Here is an 18,958-nt window from a genome sequence, read left to right as displayed (position 1 = left end):
CTTCTCGTTGTTACCATCAGGAAGGAGGTACAGAAGCACAAAGGGACACACACGATGATTCAGGTACAGCTTCTTCCCCTCTGCCATCCGATTTTTGAATGGACATTGAGACCATGGACACCACCTCACTACTTTGTTTAGTTTTGTTTTTGCACTGATTCTGATTCTAGTAGGCCGATAGTATCGTGGCATCCGCACCAGACTTCAGGGCGAGTAGTCCTGGGTTCGAATCCAGCCAGAACCGTTGCATGCTTTCCATCCATGTTGGATTGAGCGTTGAGCTGGCAGCCCCGTGAAAATCAGACAAATGCTAAAGAAATGGCAAGTTGCAGCCCAATGCGCCACAAGGTGTGGAGAGGGACAACAACAACATTTCTGATTCCAATTCTGATTTATTCACCTATTGATCATTTGGATCTGCTGACCTAATAACCAAATAATTACCCAAATTTGTGCTTTGATTCAATGGCAGAAGTGCTCTACAGTTATATTAAATAATATCAGTAAAGAAGCTGAGTTAGGGTTTCTTCAGTTAAGCTTTCTAAGGCAAAACTGTTACAATTATACTGTGATGTTATTATGATCAACTCTGTGACATTATTCACTGTATATTTCATGTACCTACTGCTTTTATAGCTCCTAATAGTATCCTATTTGGTCTCCAAAATTAGAATGGCAGAAGCAAAGTTCTTTCCAGTGCTGCAACATTTTAGTGCACATTAATTTTATCCGGAATCTGATGCTAAGTATGAGCTCCTCAGATGGGCGACTGTACCTATGATGTGCAGAAGCCCTGAGCGTGCACAGGAACATTAAAAAGCATACAGCACTCATTTTCACATCATGAAAAAAGATTTTGTGGATTGGAAGCCACGCTGAGGTGTGAGAGTTGAAGCCCTGTTCTGATGTTAAAAGGGATTAAGGTTTTAGCAAATCTGTGGCATGTCTGGTCACACATTCACAAAACTCCACCTAGTTGGGTGTCCAAAATCATGATTCCAAATACTTTAAGCACCACCACTTGCATCAGAACCCCACTTCCTGATTGAGTAATAAGACCCCTCAACCTTCAGAATCAGAATCAGGTTTATTATCACTGACATACTGTATGTCAAATAATTGTTATTTTGTGGCAGCAATGCAGTGCAAGACATAAAAGTTACAAAAAATAAATAATGTTCAAACTAACCATTCAATACCGAATCAAAACACCATTCTCCACACCATCTAGTTGCGTGGGCAACATCTCCAATGCCATCGGTTGACTGTGTGTCCAACAGCCCCACCAATCATTCATGTATTGAATACAACCTCCCACTGATACCTGGCCTACCCCCACATTCTCTTCACTAGTGAGATCCAAAAGTTAACTTACTTTGTTCATTTAACAATGTCAGTGTTGCATGAGGAAAGATTTTTGTGAGCATTTCAATTTGCCAAGCCAATACCATCATGCGTGAACATAATTCGCAGCTTAAAAAAAATAATTGCCATGTTTTCCTGTGCAATGGTTTAGTTACATACCTTCCCAGCAAAAAAATCTAGACCACTTAAGTTAGCAAAAACATGCAGTAGTATACTTTGCTCTGATTCAACATGGTTATTTATGTGGAATGAAAACATTTCCAAAATGTAATTAACATATCAACTTCCAACTCAGTCAAAGAAAATGTTCAACATAAATTATCCTTAGTCGTATGCATTAAACTTAAATTTTTAAGCAAGAATTTTGACCAGCCAAGAACCATTCAAAAAAATTTACCTGCAGGTTTTGTTTAATTCTTTTCAGGTTGTGTTGAAGAAGGAAATTCTTCTCTAGGAAGAAACGGCTGTACTGATCATCTATTTGTTTTAATAAGTTATGGAAGAGAAGGGTGGCCAGTGAATCATTATTCGAGGCAAGTTCCCTGTTAAAAACAATGACCATGGGATTAAATTTGAATGTGTGTCCCATATGTAAAAAGGTTTTCATATTGTTATGAACACTGTTAATGATCAGCATAATGGTTTGTTCCACAATGGAAAATGATTCAGAGAACAAAGACATGAACAAACCCAATTCACTAGACCCTCCGTAGGTGTATTTGATCTCCAAAATTAAGAACATGGAAAGTTTTATTTTCTCTTTGAATAAGCTGAAAAATATGAGGGGGTGGAAATTGTGTCAGACTGGAAGAAACTTGGCTTTGGTGTCACCTACTATCCAATGCCCTGACACCAATAAAGAGAATAAATTAATCCGTGGAAGGAAACATGGGGAGGGAACACAACTTGCAGCTGAAATACCTGCACCATATGAAATACTTACACCAGACAAATTTCTTCCCGGGGGGTCTAAACTGGCAGGGTTGTCTGATGGACAAGTCAGTACTACTCTGCAAGAAACATTCAAAGATTAAAACTGAAGTGAAGTCCTGCTAGTTCTGAACTAATCTGCATACTTAATGCAGGATCCTGATATCTTCTTGTGAATATTGTGCTGGAAGGATCAAGCTGAGGCTAAGCCTAGGCAGGAATGCAGCTGGATTTCGGAGTGTCAAACATTATTCTTAAGTTAATTACAAGCATCTCAACTTCGATCAACTACTATGTTTCATGATTCACATGTGAAAAGCAGTCTCCTCCGTAAGGCACTACCATTCTGCCTGTTTACATGAGAACCTCTCTTAAAATATTATTTTCTTTTTCTCTTTAGATGTCCATTTACCAGAACACAATGCATTCAGTGGATGAACTATTGATACAATTGGCACAGAAAAAGGCGTGCAATATATGCTGGATGAAGGATCCATGCTTTTCCTACTTTCAGGCTCTTGTTTCAACGCCATATGATACGGAATCGTAAGACCTCTTTCCACTACCACGAATAATAGTTAGAATCTTGTCATCACTGCTATTTCAGTGAATTCAGGCCCTCAGGCTTAAAAATAAATTCTTCCACTTCATGTAAACTTTCCACAAATTACTTTAAATCTCCGTAGTTAAAATATTAAGCTTTGTCTCTTCTAAAGAAAGAAAATCTTACTTAGCCAATCTTTCCTCCCAACAATTTTTTCATCCACAAAAGCACTCAGATAAAGAGAGGTCTGGATAGGGCAAACAGAAATGACTATATCCCTAAGCAGAATGGTCAGTAACTAGCAGGCATGGTAGGAAATCAGAGAGGAGGTACACAAAGATATTTTGCTGAACAAGTGAGGGAAGATTGACGCTCAATGGCTGAAAGGATAGTGGACAAATCCACACCAATTTAAAAACACATCTAGATGAACAGTTGAAGAACCACAATCTTTGGTACTGGGATGTCTGAGTAACCCGAAGTCCATTTGTGGTTAGCATAACCATGGTGGTCTGAACAACCTATCTCTATGCTGTAGCGTGCATCTTTGTGAACCTCTTCTGCACTTCCTCTTTTGTTATCATATTCTTCCCATTAAGTTGTGACAAGAACTGTGCAAGGTACTACAGTTTCGGTGAAAACTTGTATTTAATTTTTGATGTGACCTCCCTACTCTGCAGCCAAAGAGTTAAGGACACAAAGAGAATGAAGGGGAATATAGTGCCTTTTCCTTCTCCTTTCTTTCCATTTGCTAGATATTCTTTTATTTTGATTCTTCATAGGTGATTCTTATTTACCTGGTTAGGCATGGAATGTGTTGAGATACAAACAAATCTACCACTTCTGCCTAGTTTCATCATGAGTTTTAATAACTCAGTATCTATTGATGGTGAGTATTTTGAACAATAAATTTTAAATGTAGCATGAGGAGTTTAAGTTACTGATATTAATTTTGGCAATAGTTGTTTTGATTCTGAAATCAGATTAGGATTTAAGTCTGCCGGAATCATTTAAAGGCAATATCAAATATTCTGCATCAAAATGTTCTGGATAAGCTGCGAGTTTGCACTCAATGACTCTTCCAAATTCGGTTAATTGGCAGGACTTCTGCATACGAGTTAATAAATTACAGGATCAAGCTTTACACAATCTAGCACATAAACTGATATTTCACAACAGCTCTGAGGAGGTGCCACACTGTTGGAGGTGCCATCTTTCAAATGAAGTTTTTGTTAGTTTTTAAGTTGGTTTGTCATGTGTTTTCGTGATTTCATTCTGGAAAAACATTGTATCATTTCGTAATGCATGCATTACTAAATGACAATAAAAAAGGACTGTGTGTCCTCATAATCTAATCTAATCTAATCTAAATTCTGAAAAAAATTTGACGTATGGAAGAATGCAGATAAGAGAAATCTGAAATTAAAAAAACAACACAGGAAGTGTAGAAATATTCAGCAAATCAGGCAGCATCCATGGAGGGAGAACAGTGAACACTTAATATTGAGAACCTTTCAGTACAACTGTGAAAATAAAAGGTCAATAACTTGAAATATCAAATTTATTTTATCCTTCACGGATGTTATGTGACCTATTGTACATCTCAGACATTGTTTTTTCTGCTTCCCCACAACGACAGTATTTTGCTCTGATGTAAATCAGGGTTCTCACTGATCACAGGTGCATGCAAAAAAATCCAATAGCACAATTCAGAAATGGGTGTTCTGATGTACTGGCTAACATTTGGCCCTCTGTATGGGTAGAACTCAAAAATGCAGAGGGTGCCGGTACTCTGATAGGATTATACTACAGATCCAGCCCCTATAGCCACTGGGACATTGAAAAACAGATATCTAAGCATATTTGGGAAAGGTGAAAAACAGAGATGCTGTAGTGGGGGACCTCCACTTCCCTAATATAAACTGGGATCTACTTTGTGCAAGAAGTGCAGACAGGGCAGAGTTTGTTAGGTACATTGATATTTCTTAGATCAATATGTAAATAGTTCAATGAGATAAGAGCCCATACTGGACCTAGTGTTGGGTAATGAACCTGGCCAAATGACTGACCTTTCAGTCAGAGAACAGTTAGTGAACTATGATCACAACTTCTTAAGTTTTAAGATAATTATAGATAAGGATAAGTATGCATGTTGCAAGAGAATATTGAATTACAGCAGGACAAGTTACAAGAGTCTTAGGCAGAAACTAGGGAGAGATGATTGGGAACAATTGCTGATGGGATTCTGTAGGTAAATGTAGTCTCAGGAAAACAAATTTGAACAAAAATCAGATGCACGTCAACTGTTGATCCTGCTGACAAATTTGCAGTCTCTGAAAAATAAAATTGAAAACCTCAGAGCAAGATTGCTGTACTTGAGGGATTTCAGGACTGCCATGTACTTTGCTTCACAGAAACATGGTTCACCCCTGCCATTTCAGATGCACAGTTTCAGCTTGATGGCTTCATTATTCCCCGAAAAGACAAGATGGCTCAGTGTTTTAAATGCAGGGAAAGTAAAGTATGCTAAATGATTAATTCATTGTGGTGTACAAACGTGACAGTTCTGTCACAGTCCTGCTCACCCGAATTAGAAGATCTAGATTATGAGAACACTCAGTCCTTGTTTATTGTCATTTAGAAATGCATGCATGCATTAAGAAATGATACAATGTTCCTCCAGAGTGATATTACAGAAAAACAGAGCAAACCAAAACTAACACTGACAGAACCACATAATTATAACATATAGTTACAGCAGTGCAAAGCAATACCATAATTTGATAAAGAACAGACCATGGGCACAGTAAAAAAAAAGTCTCAAAGTCCTGAGTCGATCGACTCCCGAGTCCTCGATAGCAGGCGGCAAAAGGGAGAAACTCCCTGCCATAAACCTCCAGGCACCGACAACTGCCGATGCATTGGAAGCACCCGACAACAGCCGACACTGAATCCGTACGTCCGAAAACTTCGAGACTCCGACCAGCCCTTCCAATACAGCCTCCTGAGCGCCATCCTCTGCTGAGTGCCTTCGACTTTGTCCCAGCTGCTGAAACGAGCACAGCTGAGGACTCGGGGCCTTCTGCTCCGGAGATTCCGAACCACACAGTAACAGCGGCAGCGAAGCGGGCATTTCAGAAGTTTCTCCAGATGTTCCTCTCACGTCTGTCTCCATCAAATCAGAACTGTGCACGGTCCCCTACTTGACAAATAACAGACATCACCACCGAAGTGGCCGCGCGCGCTGTGTCACGCCACCATCTTCTCCTCCTCCTCCTCCACATCTAGCAGCAAAAGCCATCCATTTTGTCTGCTGAGGGAGTTTTCTGTCATCATCCTGGTAGCTGTGTACATTTCACCTCAGGCTTGCGTCAAGCAGACTTGGAGGAGCAGAGCACCGTACCAGCAGGCAGAAAACTGCAAACCCTGATGCCTTCCCTATTATTGCGGGGAATTTCAAACACGCCAACTTGAAGAAGCCTCTGAACAACTACCATCAACACACCACCTGTAGAACCAGGGGAGTCAGCACACTTAACCTCTGTTATACCACCATCAAGAACACTAGAACACTTATTGTGCCATCCTACACCCACACTTTGGAAAGTCCAATCACCTGGCTGCACTTCTACTCCCTGCGAATAGGCAGAGACTAATGACCGCAGCAGCAGTAGTTAGGACCAAGAAGGTATTGATCTAGGGAGGCAGAAGAGCATTTACAGGACTGCTTTGAGTCAGTAGACTGGACAGTACTCAGGGATTCATCTTCGAGTCTGAATGACTACGCCACAGTTGTCACTGACTTCATTAAAACCTGTGTGAATGAGTGTGTGCCTACGAGAACATACCTGAATCAAAAGCCGTGGTTGAACCACAAGATTTGTAGTCTGCTGAGGGCTAGATCCGTGGCATTTAAGTCTGGCAATCTAGTACTATACAAGAAGTACAGGTGCAAACTTCAGAAGGCTACCTTAAGAGCAAAAAAATCAATTCCAGTTGAGGCTAAAGACAGAATCTGATGCACATCAGCTTTGGCAGGGTTTGCAGTCCATTACTTCCTACAAAGTGAAACTAACATAAAAATGGCAGTAACACACACAAAATGCTAGTGGAATGCAGCAGGCCAGACAGCATCCATAGGAAGAAGCACAGTCGACGTTTCCGGCTGAGACCCTTTGTCATTTTGTGTGTGTTACTTGAATTTCCAGCATCTGCGATTTCCTTGTGTTTGCGTTTTAAAAATGGCAGTGCTTCACTCCCAGATGAGCTCAATGGCTTTTATGCACACTTTGAAAATGAGATTAAAACTACATCTACTGAATGCAAATTCCTGCAGCATCTGGTGACCCTGTGATCGCTGTCTCGGAGGCTGATATCAGAAGAGGCGAGCCCTTGAAGGGCATTAGGCCCAGATGGTGTACCCAATAGGGCTCTGAAATCCTGTGCCAACCAACTGGTGGAAACGTTTAAGGAAATCTTCAATCTCTCACTGCTACAGCTGGAGGTTCCACACTTCAAAACGGCAACAATCTTACCAGTGCCCAATAAGAGCAAGGTGAGCTGTCTCTATGACTATCGTCCAGTGGAACTCATATCTACTGAGATGAAGTGCTTTGAGAGGTTGGTCATGGCTAGAATCAACTCCTGCCTATGCAAGGACCTAGATCTGCTGCAATTTGCCTATTGCCACAAAAAGTCCACGGCAGATGCAGTCTCACTGGCTGTCCACTCAGCCTTTGATCACCTGGACAACAGTAATACCTACGTCAGGCTGCTGTTTATTGACTACAGCTCAGCATTCAACACAATCATATTCCCAATTCTAATCAGAAAGCTCCAAAACCTTGGCTTCTGTACCTTCCTCTACAACTGGATCCTTGACCTCCTCAACAAGAGAGCACAGTCTGTGCAGATTGCAAATAACATCTCCTCACTGACAATCAACAGTGGTGCACATCAAGAATGTGTGCTTAGCCCACTGCTCTACTCTCTATACACTCATGTGTGGTAGGCACAGCTCAAATGCCATCTGTAAATTTGCCGATGACACAACTATTGTTGGGAAAATTTCAGATGATGATGAGGAGGCATACAGGAGCGAGGAAGATCAGCTGGTTGAGTGGTGTCACAGTAACAATCTTGCACTCAACATCAGTAAGACCAAAGAATCGATTATAGATCTCAGGAAGGGTAGGATGAGAAAATAGATGTCAGTCCTCATTTAGGGATCAAAAATGGATGGGGTGAGCAGTTTCAAGTTCCTGGGTGTCAACATCTCTGAGGATCTATCCTGGCCCATCATATTGATGCAATTACAAAGAAGGCACAACAGCAGCTATATTTCATTGGAAGTTTGAGGAAAATTGGTATATCACCAAAGACACTCACAAATTTCTACAAATGTACCATGGAGGACATTTTAACCAGTTGCATCACCATCTAGTATGGAGGGGACACTGCTCAGGATCAGAAAAAGTTGCAGAACGTTGTAAACTCAGTCAGCTCCATCACGGGCAATGGTCTCCACAGCATCCAGGACCCTTTCAAAAGATATCCGTAATTAAGGTCCACCATCACCCAAGACATGCCCCTTCTCATTGCTACCATTAAGTAGGTGGTACAGGAGCCTAGAGACACACACTCAGTGTGTCAGGAACAGCTTCTTCCCCTCTGTGATCAGATTTCTGAATTGGCAATGAACTCACGAACACTTCCTTGGTATTTTTTTCACAAATAAGAGAAAACCTGCAGATGCTGGAAATCCGAGTAACACACACAAAATGCTGAAGGAGCTCAACAGGCCACACAGCATCTATGGAAAAAGTACAGACAGCGATTGGGCTGAAACCCTACGGCAGGACTGAGAGGTGTGTAGAACGTGGTGGGAGAAGCAGCGGAGTTTCCGCCCAAAATGTCGACTATACTTTTTTCTTTAGATGCTGCCTGGCCTGCTGAGTTCCTCCAGCATTTTGTCTGTGTTGCTTGGTAATTTTTTCCCTCTTTTCTGCACTACTTATTCATTTCATATATACTTTTATTGTAATTTATAGTTTGGAATGTACTGCTGCCACAGAACAACAAATTTCATGACATATGTTGGTGATATTGAACGTAATTCTGATTCTGATTCTGGCTGGAGGTCCGTGACTAGTGGTGTTCGGCAGAGATCTGTACTGGGACCTCTGCTTTTTGTGATTTATGACTTGGATGAAAACTTAGATGGATGAGTTAGTAAGTTTGCACATGATACAAAGATTGCTGGTGTTGTGTATAGTGTAGAAGAGTGCCAAAGGATACAGCAGGATATAGATGACTTGCAGATATGGGCAGAGAGATGGCAGATGGAGTTTAACTTGGGCAAATGTGAAGTGTTGCATTTGGGAGATCAGATGTAAAGAGACAGTACATTGTTAATGGCAGGACCATTGATGTGCAGAGTGATCTTGCAGTTCAAGTCTATAGCTCCCTGAATGTGGCTACACACAGGTTGATAAGGTGCTGAAGAAGGCATATGGCATGCTTGCCTTATTATTCGAGAGAAATTAGTTCCAGAGTCAGGAATTTGTTGCATTTTTATAAAACTGTAGTTAGACTGCATCTGGAATATTGCATTCAATTCTGATTGCCCATTATAGGAAGGGTGTTGGGGCTTTGGAGATGATGCAGAAGAGGTTTACCAGGATACTGGCATATGCTATATGGAGAGGTTAGACAGCAGCAGAGGCTGAGGGAAGATCTGATAGAGCTTGAAAAGATTATGAGAAGTACAGATAAAGTAGACAGCCAGTATCTTTTTCCCAGAGTTGAAATGTCTGAGACCAGAGGGCATGCATTTAAGGTGAGAAGATTAAGTTCAAAAGACTTGTACAAAGCAGATGTAAATTCAAAGAGATATACAGAGTGGTGGTGGTAAGTACGTGAATGTGCAGGAAATGTAGGATAGATAAAGGTGATCCTAGTTTTTAATGAGATATAACTTTTAATGGTAAACTTAAAGAGGCTAGAAGATTATACGAATTAACCCCAAACAAAAACAAGGATAAAACCAATGAAGTCATATTCAAGATACATCTGAACATGTTTTAGTTATTGTTTTTAGCTCAGACATCTGGAAAGTTCTCTCTGTGTTTTGCCTACCTCTAGTTTTCAAAATATGTTTCCATCAAAGTATACAGCTGAACTTTTACTTTTCAGTTCTGAAGCAGAGCACTACTGAAATGTCAGCATTAAATTCTCTCCAGATTTATTATACAAGCTTCTTTGCATCATTTTACATTATGAAAATTTTGACCTTTGTTTTTCAAAATCTTTAGTTATTGAGATTTCTACTTTTCTTTATAATTGTGAAGAACAAAGCTAAATACAGATGAGTAACAAATTTTTCCAAATATAGTTGAAAGTAATTAGCTTCTCACCAATCCTGGTTTTCTAGCCAAACAGCCAGGAATTGACGGACCTCCATGGGAAATGTATCATCATACAACTGGTCTACTTTTTCCAGGAGTTGTGCATCCAGTTGATGGAGTTGATGCCATTGAGACATTCTGTCAAAAGATTTGTAGAGCAAAACTGATCAGCAGCAGAGCAAATTAATTTATCAGGAATTAAATAACTTAATTAAATTTTATAGAACATCATAAAGAATTATTACAAGTAGATTTTAATTTCCTTCTAAAACAGCTCTATAACCCAAAATGCACCTTTCGTCTTTCCTCCTGCTTCTTATGCATGAATACTCAAACAGAAAAAATACTCACACTCAGAGGCGAGTGTGATGACATCAATAAATTGGGTTATTTTTATTCTTATTTATTTAGTGTTGGAATTTTCATATGACATGCTGATAATGTTGATGAAAGATCAGCAAATAATTCAAGGAAAATACGTCGAGAAATGGAAGGAAAGTAATACAGTACTATGGTGTATACTTTCTAAATTCCCAACAAGGGAAGTCAAGGTAAAAGTTTAGCTCAATTGAGTTAATTGAGCATGCTAATTTTTCACTATTTTTAATTACCATTTTAAATCTGTTGCATCAACCATCATCTACTTTATCCACTCTAAGCAAGTTCTAAAATTTTTCATTACAATTATACAGACTGCACGGAAGCTTTCAAGGAGTGTCTTAAAAAGGAAAACTGCAGGGGTAAAGATGTTTGGGAATTCAGTCCCGCAGCTTAAAGCCAAGACTGTTGAATGACATTGCCTAGGATGACGAGGCAAGAAATGACTTGATATACAAGAGGATGGATTAGTGTTTTAGAATTGGAAAATATTACATAGCAAGATTGGAAATCAAAATTATGGAGTAAGGCAAATTAGGAGATGATACTAGCAACAGAAAAACAAAAGAAAAAGCAAACCCTTTGAAGAACACTATCCTAGCATTTTCTGTAAATCATAGCATAAAATTCTCATCCATACATCCACATTCTTTCCTAAAGCTAAAGTTTTCCATTGCAATATCTTAGTAAGACCAATAATGACGGTATTTTTTCTGGAAAATGAAGCAGATTAAGACCTCTGGAATTGTTAAATTGCTTCTTTTCCCTCATTCGAACAAAGTATACTTTTACCATTTCTTGTATTTGCATCCAAATTACTGAAAACTCCTTTCCCTTTCATTGAAAAACCCTTCAGCAGTTATTCTATGTAATCATACATGGAGACATTTCTCCCACACTCCGCAGCTGTCAGTTCTCTTTCAGGTTCTTGAAATTTTAATCACTTCCCAATTATGTCTGTGATAATTATTTGTTGAAATGAGCAAGAACTTGATAAAAAAAATTTTTTGAGTAACACACCTAAAATATTGGGGGAACTCAGGAGGTCAGTCAGCAGCTATGGAGAAGAATAAAGAGTCGGTGTTTTGGGCTGAGACCCTTCATCAGATTTTTAAAAAATTCAATAATCATGTCCTACTATAGCAATGAAAATAAGAACAGAAATCTGGGATTTCTATTCTCTGCACTGAGTGATGTGGTGAAGTACCGGTGATGTTCTCACTTGCAATGTGAGATTGACGCCCTGCTTATCACATTGTCTAACCCACTATGTCAAATATGGCCCAAAACATTGACTGCTTATTATTTTCCACAGGTGCTGCCTGACCTGCTGAGCTTCTCCTGCTAAGGTAAATCATGACTTGGCACCCAAATACTTTCCAACATTTACAAGGTACAAACCAAGACAGTATGCTTTTCACTTGTGAACTCCAATAACTTTCAAGAAGTTCAACACCATGCAGGACAAAGCAGCTTAGTTGACTGATGCCCCTTCCAGCATCCTAAACCTATCCCCTCCACCACCAGGACACAGTGCCTGCAGTGCGCGCCATCTGCAAAATACACTGCAGTTACTCGATTGGATTACTTTGACAGCAGCTCAAAAACCCACTGCCTCTTCCACAAGAATGGATGAGTGCTTCAGGCATATCAGAGCACTAGCACCTGTAAGCTCCTTGGAAATATGTCACCATTTGAACCTCATTGGCAGTCTAAATCCTGGAAGGCCCTGCTGAACACCACCGTGGGAATATCTTCACTACATGGAACCTGAAGATCAAGAAGATCTCAAGATCTTTTAAGGACAGGCAACAAATGCTGGCCTTATGTGTAAACCCCAGGTTCCAAGAAAAGTAAAAAAATAGCACTTACGGTATACATTAGAAGTTTGAGCACATTGCTACGTGTGCATTCATTTGACTGCATTTAGCAAAAATAAAATCAGAAAGGGGGAAATGCATTAGTATTTATGTAAGATATAAATTGTATTTATATACAGTATTTATATTCCGTATTTATATGTGGTCCAGAGAAGGTTTAAGAGAATGATCCCTGGAATAAAATGGTTAATCTTTGAGGAGCTTTTGATGGCACTGGGTCTGTGCTTGCTAGAGCTTAGAAGAATGAGGGGGGATCTCATTGAAACCTATCGAATATTGAAAGGCAAGACAGAGTGGATGTGAAAAAGATGTTTCCTATAACAGTGGAGTCTTGGACCAGACGGCACAGTCTCAGAATACAAGAACATCATTTTAGAACAGAGATAAAGATGAATTTCTTTAGCCAGAGGGTGGTGAATCAGTGGAATACATTGCCACAGATAGCTGTGGAGGTCAAGTCATTGGGTGTATTGGGAAACAGTGATCATAATACAACAGAATTCACCCTGCAATTTGTGAGGGAGAAGCTAAAGTCAAATATATCAGTATTACAGTGGTGTAAAAGGAATTGCAAAAGCATGAGAGCGGAACTGGCCATAATTGATTGGAAGGGGACACTGGCCAGGGATGATAGCAGAACAGCAATGGCTGGAGTTTCTGGGAGCAATTCAGAAGGTGCAGCATAGATACATCCCAAAGAAGAAGGCAGGAAGATGTAACCGTGACTGACAAGGAAGTCAAAGCTAACATAAAGCAAAAGAAAGAGCATATAATAGAGCAGAAATTAGTGGAAATATTTAAAAACTAACAGAAGGCAACTAAAAAAAAGGGGGAAAAGATGAAATATGAATTTAAGCTAGCCAATAATATCAAAAACATACCAAATATTTTTTGCAGATATATAAAGAGTTAAATTGAGGAGAGAGTGGATGTCGGACTGCTGGAAAACAGGGCTGAAGAGATAGTAATGGGGGACAAGGAAATGGTGGATAATCTGGATAATTATTTTGCATCAGTCTTCACTGTGGAAGACGTCTGTAGAGTGTTGAAAGTTCGAGAATGTCAGCAGGTAGAAGTGAGTGCAGTTGCTATTACTAGGGAGATGCTGCTTGGGAAACTGAAACATCTGAAGGTAGGTAAGTCAACTGAACCAGATGGTGTACACCCCAGAGTTCTGAAAGAGGTGGCTGAAGAGATTGTGGAGGCACTACTAATGATCTTTCAAGAATCAATAGTTTCTGGATTAGTTCCGGAGGACTGGAAAATTGCATATGTCACTCCACTCTTCAAGAAGGGAGGAAGGCAGAAGAAAGGATCTATAGACCATTCAGCCTGACCTCAGTGGTTGGGAAGATGTTAGAGTTGACTGCTAGGGTTGTGGTTTCAGGTTACTTGGAGGCACATGATAAATTAAGCCAAAGTCAGCATGGTTTCCTCAATGGAAAATCTTGCCTGACATATCTGTTTGAATTCTTTGAAGAAATAACAAGCAGGATTAACAAAGGAAAATTGGTGGATATTGTGCAGTTGGATTTTCAGAAGACCTTTGACAAAGTGTTGCACATGAGACTGCTAAATAAGATAAAAGCCTAGGGTGTTACAGGAAAGGTACTAGCACGGATAGAGCATTGGCTGATTGGCAAGAGGCAAGGAGTGGGAATAAGGGGATCCTTTTCGGATTGGCTGCTAGTGTCTCGCGGTATTCCACAGGGGTCCGTGTTAGGACCGCTTCTTTTTATATTTTATGTCAACAATTTGGATGATGGAATTGACGGCTTTGTGCTCACGTTTGTGGATGATAAGAAGATAAGTGGTTGCGCAGGTAGTGTTGGGGAAGCAGAGAGGCTACAGAAGGACTAGGACAGTTTAAGAAAATGGTCAAGGAGGTGGCGGAAGCAAAACAGTGTTGGGAAGTGTATGGTCATGCACTTTGGTAGAAGAAATAAAAGCATAGATTATTTTCTAAATGGAGAGAAAATTCAAAAATCTGAGGTACAAAGGAATTTGGGAGTCCTCGTGCAGGATTGCCTAAAGGTTAATTTGCAGGTTGAATTGATGGTGAGGAAAGTGGATGTAATGTTAGCATTCATTTCAAGAGGACTACAATATAAAAGCAAGGAATTTAGAAGAATGTTGGTGGGAGTTTACGACTAGAGGGCACAGCCTTAAAATAGAGGGATATCCATTTAGAACTGAGATGAGTAGGAATTTCTTTAGCCAGAGCATGGTTAATCTGTGGAATTCGTTGCCACAGGCAGCTATGAAGGCCAGTTCACTGGGTGCATTTAAGGCTGAGGTTGAGAGGTTCTTGATTAGTCAGGGTGTGAAAGGTTATAGGGAGAAGGCAAGGGAATGGGGTTGAGAGAGAAATGGATCAGCCATGATGAAATTGTGGTGCAGACTCGATGGACCAAATGATGTAATTCTGCTCCTATGTCTTATGGCCTTAAGTTTAAAGCAGAGCTTGATAGCTTCTTGGGTAGTAAGGGCTTCAAAGTTATGGGGAGAAGGTAGGAGAATGCAATTGAGTGTGATAATAAATCAGCCACGATGGCATGATGGAGCAGATTTGATGGGCTGAATGGCCTAATTCTGCTCCTATGTCTTATGGCCTTACATCTGTACATCACCTATGCATTGTCAAAGACTGGAAGTTGAGTTAATTCTTTAACAACAAAAAGGATTAGGGAAGAGTGATTCTTTTTATAGGTTTATTCCCCTATTGCAAGAAAAAAATCCATTATTTCTTTTCCATTTTTGATTGGTATCAGGAGTTGCAAGTTATTATTTTATGTCTCAGACCCTCACCTCACACCAGTTAACTTATAAGTCTGGGACTTCTATGATCTGCAAAATACCTACCTACAAAATGGATTTCAATCCTCCAGAAGTTCAGTAGGTTTATTTAGTGAGCACACAAACCACATTTAAACAGAAAGGTGGAAATTTTAATTTCATGTCTATACTGATTTAGCTGAGCCAAGTTCAAGCTTTCTAGATTAAAGCTCCTTCCTGAGAAACCACTGCTCTCCCTCTGATCTCAGTATACACGGAGCACTGTGTCTCTCAGGATAAATGCTATCAAACTATTTGCCTTTCTCATTGCTTGTTGCATCTGCCTGGTAGCTTCAGTGATTGTGTAAAGTCCTTTTGAACATCAAACACCGCATAATCTCTCTCACCATTTACAAAATATTCTCTGCTTCTCTGTTTTATGTCCCTAAGTGGGCGACCTCACATTTTTCATATTATATTGCACTGGTCATGCTCTTGCTCACACAGCTTGTTCGTATGCCCTTGGAGCCTCTGGATATTGTCCTCCAAACTCTCAGTCACACTTGTAATTATCATCAGCAAATCTGGGAATATGACATTCGACTGCTTTAGCCAAATTGTGCTTATAGATTGAGAATACAAGGCCCAAGTATTCCTTCTACCAGTAAAACTAGTCACAGGAAGGGCAGCAACCAGTGAAGGATCCATTTATTTCTACTAAAAAGTGTTCAATAAACACTTTTCAATCCATGTAAATATATTAACCCAATTCTGTGTGCTCTATCCTGGCTTACTGACTGCCCACGTGGAGGACCTTATCAAACGCCTGCTAGAAATCCACTTGCATCATATGCACTGATTCCTCTTCCTTTATTTTCCTTATCATAAGCTTGAAGAACTCCAGCACATTAGTTAAACATGATTTTTCTCCTATTCTGGCTCTGCTTAGTTCTGCTATTCTTTTAAGGTGTTCTATTATTACATCTTTCATTACAGATTTGAACATCCCCCTGCCAACAACTCAGTAAATCTCTGTTTTCTCCTTCTCATTTTCTTCCGATAGCTTTTAATCCACAAGAACAATTCCAGAATCTGTTATTGGGGACATCCAGTGTAATCATGTCTTTGTAGCATACAACTAGACTGAGATGCCATTGAATTAAAGGTCATACTTTCCCTTGATTATTTAGTGCCTTGATCCCTCCTGGCACCAAAAACCCCTACCCACTGATTTCCCTTCCAAATCTCTAATCTCATTACTCTCACCATCTTAATCATAGATCATCTTTGATAATCTTCTTTCACTGTCACCCACATCTGCTTCCCCCACCCAACTCAACTTCCTTCTATGTTTTTCACTAGAGAAACAGCTCTTTTCAAACACATATTTCCCTAAGGCAGCATATGATGGCAATGCTACAGTCAGATGAATAAATGTGATTAGTTAAAATTCTTATCAATCAAGCAGAAGTTTTAAATGCACAGCTTCCAATCATTGGATTGTTATCTGGAGAAACATCCATGCATGTATTAAAGATTAGTATACATTCTGAGTATCTGGTCTAAAAATGGTCTCTGTTTCTAAAGAGTATCTATAACCTTCTCATTTAGAATGCACAATTATTTAGAAATACCAGACATAGAAGACCAAACTCTTTTTCCCCACCATAAAGCACAATTTTGTCCCAGTCCTTGACCCGATCCCTGCTTGATCTCATTTGTTGCTGAAATGCTTTGTTACTTCCACACATAACTATTTCATTTCTAGTCTCTTTACTTTCCCCTGTTTAGTTGAAGTCATTTAAAATGATTTTCCTCACATTCTAACTCCGGAAAAATTTAATCGTAATGTATTTAAAAGCAAGGAAAAGAAGCTCTTGTTGAACATTTACAATTTTAATTGTTCCAGCTCGTAATTGCTATAACTGTCAAGGCCCTAAACACTGGGATTACTTCCCTACTTATCATAAATTTATACATTTAGTCCTTTAAGATATACTTCCTTAACCAAGAATTGCAGATTTGACTTCTTAACTCCAGTCATATTGAAATGATGGATAGAGTTCCCCATATCCTTTAATTCCCGTGCTATAGAAAGATCTATTTGTCTTAAATATATTTGGCCACTACTGCTTCCTTAGGCAGAGAATTCCATAGATTCACTACTCTCAGGGAAAGTAGTTTCTCCTCATCTCCATCCTAAATCTATTCCTCTGAATCTTGAGGCGATGTATTTAGAGATCCTCTTGGAAAAATTAAGGTAACCCAGAGGCTGAGGGCCATGAGTGAATCCTGAATAGTAAGAGGAAGGGGAACAGAAGGGAATGGAAAAGTATTAGAGGATATCCTTAATCATCATTTAATTTCTGATCTCTCAACTAATGGGGGAACAGTTGCATTAGGGGTACAAGGAAATCCCTAAAAGAGAGCAGTTTTCATTTGGAGCCTGCAGAGTGGAAGTTCCCATTGCAAACCAGGTCACCCTATCCACACTACAATCATTGGGGCAATAAAACAAATATTAAATCAGAGAGAAATCCCCTCAAATCTTGTGCATACCAATGGCCAACGGCCATTTATATAATACCTCACCAGAAGGTTCTCTAATCCTATATTAAAAATTCTCTACTTCCTAGAGTGGCACCCTGTTAAAAGAACCATGACCTGTGGACTATATGTATTTTCCTTGGATTAATTCATTTTGCATGTCTACATATAGGTCAAGATCTTGATTATAGGTCTACATAGTGGTTAGTGGTTCATTAGCAAGGTAGCCACAACCCTCAAGTGTAGTATAACATAACGAAATTCTGATCACAGTGGCATTCAGTCAGTAGTGAGATACAATCAGCAATTAACACTTCAAGTCAATGAAGTCCACAATCATACTTCATTAAGAGAGTTCTCATAAGACTACAAATATTTTAAGCTAATAAAACAATTGACCATTTCAATATATCAGGATTGTCTTTATTGACTACAGCTCGGCGTTAAATACTATCATCCCCGCAAAACTAATTAATAAACTTCAATACCTTGGCCTCAATACCTCGGCCTCAATACCTCCTTGTGCAACTCGATCTTGGATTTCCTCACCTCACTTACGGAACCCAGTAAGTCTGGATTGACAACAACATCTCCTCTACAATCTCCATCAGCACAGGTGCACCACAAGGCTGTGTGCTTAGCCTCCTGCTCTACTCACTTTACACCTCTGACTGTGTGGCTAAGCACAGATCCACTGCCATATTCAAGTTTGCTGATGACACCATTGCCAGAGGATGAATCAAAGGACATGACAAATCATTATATACGAGGAAGATTGAAAACCTGGTTAAGTGGTGCCACAACAACAGCCTCTTGCTCAAATGTCAGCAAGACCAAGGAGCTGATTATTGACTTCAGGAGGAGGAAACCATAAGATCATAAGTAGTAGGAGCAGAATTAGGCCATTTGGCACATCAGGTCTACTCTGCCATTTCATCATGCCCTGAAGCATTTCCCTCTCTGCTTCAATCTCTTGCCTTCTCCCCGTATCTCTTCATACACTGACTAATAAAGAATCTATCAACCTCAGCCTTAAATATACCAAATGATTCCACAGTCACTTGTGGTAATGAATTCCACAGATTCACTACCCTTTGGCTAAAGAAATTCCTCCTCATCTTCGTTCTAAATGA

The 18,958-nt window shown here is 39.7% G+C and overlaps 1 protein-coding gene across 3 annotated transcripts in view; it reads right to left on the bottom strand.

The window, feature by feature from the left end:
• LOC140199486 (signal transducer and activator of transcription 4-like) overlaps nt 1–18,958 on the bottom strand; it is a 239,951-nt gene that overhangs the window by 209,035 nt on the left and 11,958 nt on the right. For 2 of the 3 annotated variants that reach the window (XM_072261657.1, XM_072261656.1), the window contains 2 exons: nt 10,255–10,383; nt 1,763–1,907 (listed from right to left, as the gene is read on the bottom strand). In XM_072261657.1, coding sequence (XP_072117758.1) covers nt 1,763–1,907; nt 10,255–10,382 — 273 coding nt within the window. In that variant the 5' untranslated portion in view covers nt 10,383. Of the gene's footprint in view, nt 1–1,762; nt 1,908–10,254; nt 10,384–18,958 lie in introns of those variants that run through there. The other variant, XM_072261658.1, reaches the window with a different exon arrangement.

This window comes from Mobula birostris, chromosome 6 (assembly GCF_030028105.1).
Source record: "Mobula birostris isolate sMobBir1 chromosome 6, sMobBir1.hap1, whole genome shotgun sequence".
In the NCBI taxonomy this organism is placed as follows: domain Eukaryota; kingdom Metazoa; phylum Chordata; class Chondrichthyes; order Myliobatiformes; family Myliobatidae; genus Mobula; species Mobula birostris.
Note: the sequence above shows the minus strand (reverse complement) of the source record. Positions and strands in the feature narration are given on the sequence as shown.